At 40.5% G+C, this 12,133-nt stretch overlaps 1 protein-coding gene across 8 annotated transcripts in view; it reads left to right on the top strand.

The window, feature by feature from the left end:
• AMBRA1 (autophagy and beclin 1 regulator 1) overlaps positions 1 to 12,133 on the top strand; it is a 177,815-nt gene that overhangs the window by 59,654 nt on the left and 106,028 nt on the right. For 4 of the 8 annotated variants that reach the window (XM_059141078.1, XM_059141052.1, XM_059141069.1 and 1 more), the window contains one exon: positions 8,890 to 8,976. The exons of the other annotated variants lie outside the window; for them this stretch is intronic. In XM_059141078.1, coding sequence (XP_058997061.1) covers positions 8,890 to 8,976 — 87 coding nt within the window. The remainder of the gene's footprint in view (positions 1 to 8,889; positions 8,977 to 12,133) is intronic. 8 annotated transcript variants of the gene reach the window in all.

Below are 12,133 nucleotides of genomic sequence, written 5' to 3'. Positions count from 1 at the left end.
TCTGTGCTGGGCGTGGAGCCCAAGGCAGGGCTTGAACTTGCCGCAGAGCTTGAATTCAGAACACTAAGATCAAGAGTTGGATGCTTAGCCCCGGAGCCACCCAGGCGCTTCTGCCTGCTTCTGATGGTCTTGAGTCCTGCCTTTCTTTCATTGCCTCTCTCTTTTGCCTTGTCTTTTTGCTTTTGTTTGTGATTTCCCTATATCAAATGCAGCTGGACAGAAGTGGTGTTTGTAAGGACTTTTTTTTACACAGGTATCAATTTAGCAGGCATTCAGATCTCTGAGATTATATGCATTCGTGTAGTGGAAAAAGGCAGTTTACATTTTCTAATTATGGTAGGGGGGAAAGGCATAATATTTAGTAAGCTGAGAATTAAATGGCTTCCAGGCTCCACAGAGTTAATCTTCAGGGTAGTGTTTGATTGACATGCTAGAGGATGGTAATGTGCAATTCTTTTGGGGAACGGGGGAGGAGAGTGGAAATTGCAGTTTCTCTACTAATTGTACCTTAGGTGTCATTTATGACAATTTCATGTTGTCTAGACAGAGGGAAATGGTAGAGAAATTATTCTAGTGGAGTCAAATGTGGGGTCCAAAAAGAATCAAGAAGGTTGTGAAAGTCAGGATCAGAGTGGAAAGACAAGTAATATACCCCAGAGGCAAATCAGTGAAAATCAGATGTCACTAAGAGAAGCTGCTCAGGATGAACCCAGAGTGTAAGAAAGTGATTGTACTCTGAGCTTTGTATTTGCTCAAGGGCTAACAGTGGATTGTTTGGGGGCCCAGCTGGAGTCTCTGCCCCTTGTCTATTTCTGTAGACTCCAGGAACCTCATTACTTGCACAGACATGAGCCGAGAAGGCTTCCTCTTTGCCTCTGGTTAGTAAATGCTCCAGTCTGCCATGTATTCCTTTTTCCTCATTCTCTTGGAAGGCTTCATTTACTAACACTCTTTGCCCTACTGATGTTGGCCCTAAGGTTTTGCTTCATATTACAATATATAGTGTTTACAATATATCAGGGTCAGTGGCCTGTCATTTAAGAACAGTTGGCCTTGGTCAAGGGTTTTTTAAATTTCAGGTTAGGAATAGAAATGTGAAAAATCATCTAGGAGGAAGTGTATGGGTTAGCTGTTATTGAAACAGTAAATGGTTTCTACCCAATATATTCTTTCTAGAATTAGTTGGTATAGAGATCCTTTTTTTGGAATTATCTTTTATTCTGAATAAAAGTAGTGGGAAAATTAGGATTATTGGATTTTTTAAATCTCTTCTTGATTTTGGAGGAAACCAGTCAATTAGGATGCACTGCCTCTTAATTAAAATCTAAACCTGTATATCACAGCTGTTGCTTGTCTGGGTATGTGTGAGTATCAGAACTAACCGTGGAACTTGGCATTGATATGCTCTTACTCATCCTTTGGTGAAAAGTCCCTGATCTAAATTTCTAATTTAAAAAAGTCTGTGGTCTATGAGCAGACCTTCCAAGTCTTTTAGAGAAAATGAATTTGGAGACAGAGTAAACAGGGCCACGTAGATCACCTTGGGCCTTTGTTCAGATGCTGACGAAAGTGAGTTTTTATTATTAAATTGAAATTTTATAATTAGAGTGTAATGTGTTGAGGATATACAAAAGCTAAGCATAGTGCCAACCAGTCATTTTATAATTGTATCAAAAATAACCACCTAGGGGCGCCTGGGTGGCTCAGTTGGTTAAGCGACTGCCTTCGGCTCAGGTCATGATCCCGGAGTCCCGGGATCGAGTCCCACATCGGGCTCCCAGCTCCATGGGGAGTCTGCTTCTCCCTCTGACCTTCTCCCCTCTCATGCTCTCTCTCTCACTCTCTCTCTCAAATAAATAAATAAGAAATCTTTAAAAAAAAAAAACAAACCACCTAGGGCACCTCTGTGGCTCATTTGGTTAAACATCCAACTCTTGATCTCAGCTGAGGTCTTGATCTCAGGGTAGTTAAGTTCAAGCCCTGTGTTGGGCTCCACACTGGTCGTGAAGCCTGATTAAAACAAACAAAACACCTACAAGACAGTTAGCAGAGGGTCGGATATTCCCAGAGGGGTCTGGCTGACTTCTCAGGTAAGACTTTTGTATAACTGGATACACAGTTGTGTACCGAATGTTTCCAGCTTCTTTCTTTTGGTATCTGTGATTATGTTGAGCTTTGATGTTTTACCATCTGTCTCTCGCTGTACAGGGGCATTGAGGAATACGTTAATGTTTTATAAAGACATTCTGGGGAAACTCATTGTTTTGAGCCCCATGAATTGTTTATGCTTGATGATGGTAAGATAAGGTCCATCCATTGGACAGGCACGGTGAGCTCTTTCTTGGTATGTCTGTTTTTTTCCTGATGTCAGCCTTTTCGCCGTGCCACCTTGCCTTGTTCTAACCCACAGCAGGGGCAGGAATTGCCTGCCAGGCTCCACTGGCAACAGTGCTATAAGTGGACCCCTAGAACTAGGGGGCCCTGCAGTGATCAGATGAGTGCCTATCGTTGGATAACTTAAATGATAATTGCCAGTGTGTGAAATGGGGAGGCTTGGATGCCTCCGCTTTAAAGCAGAGATGTCAATTTGGAAATCATAATAGAGGTGTCATTTCAGAACACACAATTATTTTTTTTATGAAGAATAAGGGCTTGTCATCTCCCAGCCCAGGCATGCGCCAAGGCAGAGATTGGAGGCTTGTAGAGCAAGATTCAAAAATGCAGAAGGCAATAGTGCATCCAAGTTCCTTTGGCCCCATGCCGCCCTATCCCCCTGAAAACATTGCCCTCTTTTAGCAATATACCATCCTGGAGCTTCTGTGGTAGTTTCCCAGGCAAGTAGCCAGCCTCTGACTTTATGATTTAATAAGCCTCCCAGGGACCAGGCTGCCTTGCATTTATCGTCCCGATAAAACTATGTCAGCACTTTAACCTGAGTAGCTTAAGTGACCAGAGGGATAAAGGGTGATATAAGCAGTTTCTGAAGACCTTATTCCTTCAGGAATTTCAGTGTGAGTTTTTGGATATCTAGCAACCTTGTCTGAATGTCATGGGGTCAGTGAGGGCAATCAGATGTGTCTTCTTGCTTGTTCTTCCAAATCTACTTAGGACTGCTCGTTTATTCGTAGGCTTTTATTGGTCTCTTATTACATGTTAATTAGGAGTTTTAATGGGGACAGAAAGATGACTTGGACTCAGTACATGCTTTCATGTGGCTTATAGTCCAGTAGCAGAGACAAAACATAGGTAATGATAGTACATGGTGACTTGTCAGAGGCCTTTTTTTTTTTTTTTTTAAGATTTTATTTATTTATTTGACAGAGACAGCGAGAGAGGGAATGTAAGCAGGGGGAGTGGGAAAGGGAGAAGCAGGCTTCCCAAAGAGCAGGGAGCCCAATGCAGGGCTCTATCCCAGGACCCTGAGATCATGACCTGATCCGAAGGCAGAGGCTTAACCCACTGAGCCACCCAGGTGCCCCGAGTTTTGAAGGATTTTTAAAGGCAGAAACGGGAAAAGGAACTTTCCAGTAAGAAGCAATGGCCAACCTAAATACCTAGATGAGATGAGGGTGTGTTTAGTTTCAGCTAGAGCAGTGCTTCTCAAAGTGTCTGTGGAGTTTTCGCTGTGACATGTAACGAGGTTATCCCTCTGGTTGTTAATGGAATGTGTGCTTGTGTTAAGAATGTCTCAATTTTAATTTCAAATGTAAATATTAATAGATAAAACCCATATAAACAAAAGCTCGTTGGGGTCCTCACTAATTTTTAAGAGTGTTAAAGGAGTTCTGAGACCAAAAAGGTTGAAATCCACCAGGCTAGAGTATGTTATATATCCATAAGAAATGAGAAATTCCGCTACAGAGCTTTGGAACGAAGCTGAGGAATTTAGATTTTATTTTCTAGGCAGAAGGGAGCTACTGGTTTTGGGTTTGGCTCCCCTGAACTGAAGTAGCAGATATCACCCAGACATCAGAGTCAGGATGGGAAATTACCCTTTAGGCATGGGGCATCAGTGGCATCTTGAGGTCTTGGAGCAGGCTTTACATGTCATATAGATCACAGAGTCCCAGCAATTGATTTTTCCCAGTAATTAGAGGAGGTTTAAACATATTTATTTGCTTTAGGATATTGATTTTTGTCTGTGATCTAACAACTAGTTAAAAGAATATTTTCAGGATATAATTGTTGAGTAAGAAAGAGTTGCCACGGGCTTATTCATTCTGTCTAAACATGTATAAAGGTACCATACTTTCTGTTTCTCAACTTTGATATCCGTTGGATTTGAAATGAAAGTTCTTTTCGTTCAGATGACCCATCTCATCTGCCCTGATAGCTTTGTTCTTTTCCAGAGCTTTCTTCCACTATTTTTTTTTTTTTATTGTTTTCCTAGTCATCAAAGGATATAGTAGAACTAGGGATCCCACTTGTGCATAATCAGAGTATTAATCAGGAAAGGAAGAAATAGCTGTAGTCATTTAAAATGTTAGGAATTTTACAGCCTGAAGTGTGTCTCTGTTGAGTAATGATTTTATCAGGGTTTAATATTAATTTTTGATGACTTTAGTGTATAATACTTTGATTTTGTGTTTTTCTGTTCCGTTTCTTAGTGACTTCACTTTATCTTTCAAGGGATTTTATATAAGCAAATATTTTAAGAGCAGGGGGTGGGCAGATTTTTTTCTGTAAAGGAGCAGGTAGTGAGTATTTTAAGCATGTTCCTTTCAGGATTAACTCTGCCTTGCCAGCTCCAAAACAGCCACAGACAATATATAAAGGAGTGGATTGTGGCCATGTTTGAATAAAACTTTATTTATAAAAACAGGCAGCTAGCTTGGGGCCTCTAGTTTACCAAACCTGCCATAGGGCATTAGGGCAACTTACTATTTTAAGAAATCCTTTATAAGAAGTGAGTAATTCTGGGCGCCTGGGTGGCTCAGTGGGTTAAGCCGCTGCCTTCGGCTCAGGTCATGATCTCAGGGTCCTGGGATCGAGTCCCGCATCGGGCTCTCCGCTTAGCAGGGAGCCTGCTTCCCTCTCTCTCTCTCTGCCTGCCTCTCCATCTACTTGTGATGTCTCTCTATCAAATAAATAAATAGACTCTTTAAAAAAAAAAAAAAGTGAGTAATTCTTTTGAAAATGAAGAGTTTTCCTTTTAGTTTTCAGCGATTTACTTTTCAGTTTTATATATTGAATGTTTTTAATTTTTTTGAATGTTTCTAATTTTGAAATAATTTCAGACTGGCAGAAAAGTTGCAAAAATAGTGCAAAGAATTCCCTTACACTCTTCACTCACATTCCCTAAATATTAGCATTTTACCACATTTGTGTTATTGTTCTCTCTCTTGCTCTATGTATGAGTATGGTTATACTTTTACATATTTATGGTTTTTATATTTATGTACTTGTACTTATTCTTTTAAATGTTTGGTTTTTATATTTATATATTTGTGTTTATTATATTCTGTCAGATGTTGGATTTTCTTAAAAGTAGGATATAGTTTGACAGAGCAGTGGTCTTCAGACTTGAAAAAAAACTTCTAGTAGTAGAAGGCTTTTGAGCAATTTGTGTGTGTGTGTGTGTTACAGATTATGGAAAGTTCTGATATTTTCTTTCTGTTCTCCAGTAGGTCAAAATAGCACCAACACCTGTGTATCTCAGTTGGACACCACTAGTACAGAGAATGAACCAGGCAAACTTGCAAAGAAAGAGGGTTTTTTTATGTGTGTTTTTTTCCTGTCAAGGGCTTCAGTGACTCTTCAAAATTGTGATTACAGGCAGAATGAAATGGTAGCTTCAAGCCTGAACAAGCTTGTCTGCGTCCCCCTCCTAAGCCCTACCTGATTTCGCATTATTGGGTTGCATGATAGATGGTTAAGTCAAGTCACATTTGTGGTGGCCAGAGAAGAAGGCACACAGCTGGCCTCTCGTCCCATTTTCTTATGTCATTTCTCCAGTGATGGCTGTTTGCAGGAAACTAACTGTAGGAGAAAAAGATCTTTGTTTGAAGTTCTTAGGAATGGTGGTGACATTTACTCATCTGGTAGCTCTTGTTCTTTTGGTGTTCAACACCAATTGGAGAAGTCTTTTTTAGTCCTTCAGGGCGTACTTGCATCCTAACTGAAGAGAACTCCGTGTTTAATCAGTGGTAAGTGTGTGAGGGTGCTATTCATAGTAATTGGCTCTCTTGATTTTGTGTATTAGCAGTTAAAATGCCATATATATATGGCTTGCCAGTCCACTGTATTGCCTGGGGAGCCTAAATGGTGCCAGCAGATTTTGTAGTAAGTAGGCACAAGGGATGCATGTTCCAAAAGAACCTCATCAGGGACTCCCCAGAGACAAAGCTTAACATTTTGACTTTACCCTAATTTAAAGAAGTCTTTCTAATTAAGATAGGAAGTTAGGGTGGGAAGTAGACTTTGCAAGAGTATATATGGAATCATTTAAATTGAGATTATCTAATCCAGACTATTCTAGTTCAAGAATCTCCTTTACAGGTTCCTTAAAAAGTCATCTCATTTCTCTGAATACGGACACTGCCTTAGCATAGTAGTAGGGGGTAATACTGGCTTTGGCTTCCTAACTTAGCTGCATCATTCTCCAGACGGAAGTACTTAAGAAAGATACATGTTTGTTACTCTGCAGGATGCTCCTTGCCAAAGGGCTTCTGCTTACTAAGCAGCCATTTGGAGAAGAACCTGATGGGGCTCAGCTATACACAGGACTAAAAACTCCATGAGCCCTTTGGGATGGACGGACTTCTGGGTGTTCAGGGAAGTCAGTTGCTCCCAGATCTTGCTTCCATTCAACTCCTTCCCAGTTCCTACAGAACTAATTAATTAGTAGTGGACAAGTATTTATCTAAGATGGCATAAATGTACTGAATATATACTCTTCTCAAAATTTCACTTTTCTTCTTTTTCTAGTCTAGGTACCTCTCACTACCCCTTCCTCTCACAAACATTTTGTAGTTCAAGACTCAAAGACATGCCATTATTTTATGTGCCCCTAATGAAAGAAAAAAAAAAATCCTGCCAGTTTAACTGTGTCAGGGATGCCTGGTTGGCTCAGTCGGTTAAGCATGTGCCTTGGGCTCAGGTCATGATCTCAGGGTCCTGGAATTCAGCCCTGTGTTGGACTCCCTGCTCAGGGGCGAGTCTGCTTCTCCCTCTCCCACTGCCCCCCACCCCACTCCTGCTTTCTCTCTCTCTCAAATAAAATCTTTAAAAAAAAATAAACTTTTCATACAATTATTAGATGCATCCCAAAGTCAGACATGCTAAAATGGGAGGGTATCTCTTAGAATTGATGAAGCAGCATTTCTGCTGCTGTCAACAGTGGTATCATTGAAGATCCCAGACCAGAGAGATGTATTTTATTGCTTTCTTCTTCCTCTTGGTTACATTGGAATATTCTCTTCCTTCAGTGGTAGGACTGCTTAAAGTGAATTGTGTGGGGAGGTATTAGGCCTTGTTTAGATAGAAAGCATCATTTAACCGTTGGTTGTTCTGGGCAGGAAAGGTAGCTAGCAAGCCAGCTTGACAGGACCTCTGCTGTATCTCTTCCCCAGGCTGTTGGGGGAAATGCTTTGGTGAGCTAGTTGCTGGGATAAAGTGACTGCACATGACTATACCTAAAGCCAGCTGGTTTTAATAACAGTGAATTGAATTAACTCAATTGGAAAAGATTGGTAGCTGCTGTCCTTATCCTGCAGATCTGCTTTAAAGAAGAGTCTGGCAGGGAGCCGGAGACCTGTTCCCGGGAGAGCCAGGCAAGATGCTGCTGGAAAGGAACAATATGCATTTCTTTTTGAGACCATTTCCTGCCACGTGTTCTGTGGCAGGATTTTGATTGGCTGCCAAGGCACATTTGAGTTGGGAAGCAGTGTGGCAGACATGGCAAACTTGGGGGTCCCTGGGCCACATTTATCAGATGTGTTTTAATTGGCCCTGTACAAAGAGAGGGGAAAAACATTTTAGCTAAAATTTATCAGTCAGGAGATTTCATGGAAAAGTCCAGATTTCTGGCTTCCCTTAAACACAGGAAGAGCCAACAATACTGAGCATCATAGGTTGGTCTCACAGTGGAAACATGCACTTTTTACCTACATGCATTGTGGTTTGAAGCATTTCGGAGGTGACCTTCTCTGGAGTCCTGGTGCTGTCACTTAAATAGCCCTGTGCACAGTGCCATATACTTAACTTTTAGGCCCAGTGTTCTCATGTTTGTATAATAATGCCTACCTTGCAGTGATAGGTGAGTTTTAAGTAAGAAAATATATATGACGTGCTTAGTATTTGCCTGGCACCAAGAAAGTGCTCAATAAAATGTGGGTGTATCAACATGTGATCAGTTGAATTTATGATTGGGCTAGATTATGTAATTAAAGATTTTTGTCAGGTAAGCGAGCCTGAGGAGTACTTCTTCTCACAGAAAGGGTGTGGGCAGAGCAGAATGAGTAGAATATAAGGGGATGTGGATTAGGATAACGTGGAGAAACTAAACACCAAGATAAATGTTGGCACTACATGAATATCTCTGGGTATGCCTAATATTCCCCTCCTGTGTTGATCCCAACCTCCTTTTTGTCCTATTTCTCGGAGATACTGCAAATAGGAATAAGATCATGTCTCTGAAGCAGTTGTTCATTTCTCACAGAAGAGCAGTATTCAGCATAATACAGTGGCCATGTCCGGTGTGGGAGCGCTGTAGCTCATTTATTTGTGTCTCTAAGTACTTAGTTTGTAGGAAGGGTATAATCCCAGATAGCAGGTATTAGCTAGCTCCAAAGGGGGATATTATTTATTTCTCCCCCTATTTTTCCCGTATGAATGACCTCTGAGTTGGTAATTGACAGGGATTATTGCCATTTTTTTAATCTCTGCTAGGAGGCTGCTGGAGTCTTCCCTCATTTCATTATCCCGTTATGATGGAGCAGGATCCAGAGAGCACCCAATTTACCCAGACCCAGCGAGGTAAGGCCAAAGTGAGAAATGGCACTAGGTGGGAGGGAGGGGCTGCCCTTGGGGTTGCCAAGCTGTTGGAAGCCCCATTCTGTGCCTCTCTGGTCCTGGTGCTCTTTTACTCTTCAGTTACAGTTTTGAGACAGTTGGTTCAGGTGATGGGGAAGTGTTGCAGGTAAGTGAACAGAACCTCTGGTGGCAGAGGGTTGTGACTGAGCTCTTGTCCTTTGGGGCTCATTTCTGTAAGTGGGGCACTTAGAGGAGGGACCTGAGGAGGCCACTGGCAGAGTCACAGGATATGCCATTTTTGCTGATCAGGGAGGCTGTTGCCATTCAGATGGACAGTCAAAAGGGAAACAAGTAGTTATTAATAGGGAAATTACTTACAAATTAAAACTAACCGGCTAACAAATAATTCTCATTGCTCTCATTTGAGAGAAAATTTAGACTATCGAAAGGTAGAAGTCAGGCTCATTCAGATGTTCAGTTTTTGGATGTGACCTAAAGGAAGAGATGACTGACAAAAGGGTAACTAAATAAAATAAGTTGGCATTTTAATAAAGTGGTTTACCTTACACCAATCAGAAGATATTTGAAGAGTTCTCAAAGAGGTTATAAAAGCACTTAGACAAATTCAGGGCCCACCCTTACCTGATACTGGGACTGAGGACCCAAGATGAGGTGTTGAGTTGATGTGTAACATTTATTTATAGTGAGCAGCCCTTTGGTGTTGTCACGGCCAGACTTACTGATTTCGTTAATGACCTAAGTAGGGGATAACCTTCACATTATTTAAGTAATACCGGAGCAAATGGTGAGACTTTGCCAAAAGAAAGAATAATTTTAATTGTGGGGTTGGCAAATTAACAGGTATAGGTTAGATAAAGCTAAATGAGCTTTGCTTTAGATTAAGAATTTCAAGTCTGGAAAGACCTGTAGACCAGTCTAGTTGATGCTAGGGATATTGAGTGATTTTGTTGTTGCCACAGTTATGTCATGATACTGAGCATTCTTTCTGAGAGACTAATGAATGAAAGGATCCCCCCATCACTTCCTTACTTCTTTTTCCATAACCCCAAAATGGCAAATCCAGGATCAGGGAGAATACGGGGAGGCAGCTGAGATGGTGATGACCAAACCAAGGAAGTTTATGTTAGTCTCTGGTCACACTTGAAAGCAATAAGCCGAGAATAAGAGAGGGAGATTTTATGCATCAATCTGATTACTCTGAAACACTGAGAAGAGAATTTCTTGCTATAAGAGTTTTTTAGGACAGCAATAGGAATCGCATCCCCAGAATTTTTTTTTTTAAGATTTTATTTATTTATTTGACAGACAGAGATCACAAGTAGGCAGAGAGGCAAGCAGAGGGTGAGGGGGAGCAGGCTCCCCGCCAAGCAGCGAGTCCAACTCGGGGCTCAATTCCAGGACCCTGGGATCATGACCTGAGCCAAAGACAGAGGCTTTAACCCACTGAGCCACCCAGGTGCCCCTCATCCCCAGAATTTTTAACCTGACAACATTTAACAGTGATCCTTAAAGACCATTATTTGTCCACCTTTCATGTAACAAATCTTTTTTACTCCCACTCAGATCCCTTTATGACAGAAAGTGTCATACTTTGTGGTGTTGCTATTTTTACATTTTCCCCTCTGAACACACAGTTAAGTTTTCTTTGGAGGAGAGGGTATTCTTCCTTGAAGAAAACTTGTGGATATATTTAAACATTTAAAATTTTTACTTGGGACACCAGAATTTGGTGATTATCCAGCTCTCCAGTAGGAGGATGATTGCTAACTCATTACTGGTTGTTTAATTTTTTTCCTCTTAGACGTCACCATACATAATACATATAGGTCAAAGCCTTTATGGGACATTTCAGCATTCAGATCTTTAGTTTCCCTCTGGATCCCTAAAAAGATGAGGCTAGGGTGTACTTGTGTTTGATAATTGTACCAGGAATCCTTTTTTCTTTACCATTGATGCATAGTTTTGTAGCTTAGGGAATTCCTATTCTATGGTGAAATTAAACAGTTGGGGTTACCTAGTGCTGAAATTATGCCCTTACGTAAAAGGGCAGTCTTTATTATTGTCTGCATCAGCATTCTTTCTACTTCTGTCACCAATAATATAATTTTCCCATTAGTTAGAGTGGGCTAGCAACTGAGGAATGAATGTATATATAGTCACTTTTCAGCATCAGTTCCAAAAAACAATCTTCATTCTGCTCTTGAAACGTTTTTTACATTCTTTTCTAGTCTGATTGACTTGAGAATTTAACCATCAATGGTTGACTTCTGGAAGATTTCTGTATATTTAGTAGATACAGGAATAACTCAAGAGTGCTGACTTTTGTCTCTTGAAAATTTCGGATTCTTGATTCATCCTTGCAAAATGTATGTCAATAGGGGCCAGTGGATAATGAAAGATCCACATGTTGAGACTTTTAAGAAATGATTCTTGTACTCTGATGATCTTGGCCAAGGCATCTGTGCATCCCCTGCCCACTTGCTGTATAATTTGGATTCAGGGATGCCAAATGCAGTGTATTGTTCTATAACAAGGACTTTCTGAGTTCCAAAGATTGTCCTTTGGCCTGCTTGGGAATTCCATTTGGCAGTTAGCCAGAAGGATACCACCTCTGATGACTGGCATTTCAGAGATAGTTTCAGCTCCCCTACTGACTCTCTGAGTCAGTAGATTTACTGAGATCTCCCCAGAAACTTTGTCCAGGGGTAATGAAAAGTCAGGCAGCAGGATTTTGTAAATACTATTCCCATCATTGAATGTAACTGTTACTATTTCCATTCTCAGTTTTTCCAGATTTCCATTAAAAAAAATAGATATTTTTTTCCTTTCTATTCAGATATTATAGAGGTTAAGATTCCCAGGAATCCACTAGCATTGCTGTGTTTCTTTTAATTTTTTTGTTCTAATTGAAAATTTTTATATACATATTAGTATATGCATACTATTCTTTCAGTTTTTCTCCCACTAAAATTTTTGTGTTAAAGAGTTTTTCTTGTGTGTATATAGGGATGACTTACTCTTTTTAATAGCTACCTTGTGTTTCTTTGTACAGATGCAGTTTATTTAATCTGTTGGTGGGCATTTGGGATGTTTCCCAGTTTTTCCATTAATTCCATATGATAAAATTCCTAGTGGGATT

The sequence above is a fragment of the Mustela lutreola genome, chromosome 1 (genome assembly GCF_030435805.1).
Source record: "Mustela lutreola isolate mMusLut2 chromosome 1, mMusLut2.pri, whole genome shotgun sequence".
Classification (NCBI taxonomy): domain Eukaryota; kingdom Metazoa; phylum Chordata; class Mammalia; order Carnivora; family Mustelidae; genus Mustela; species Mustela lutreola.
The sequence above is the reverse complement of the archived record's forward strand: the minus strand, read 5'-3'. Positions and strand labels throughout refer to the sequence as shown.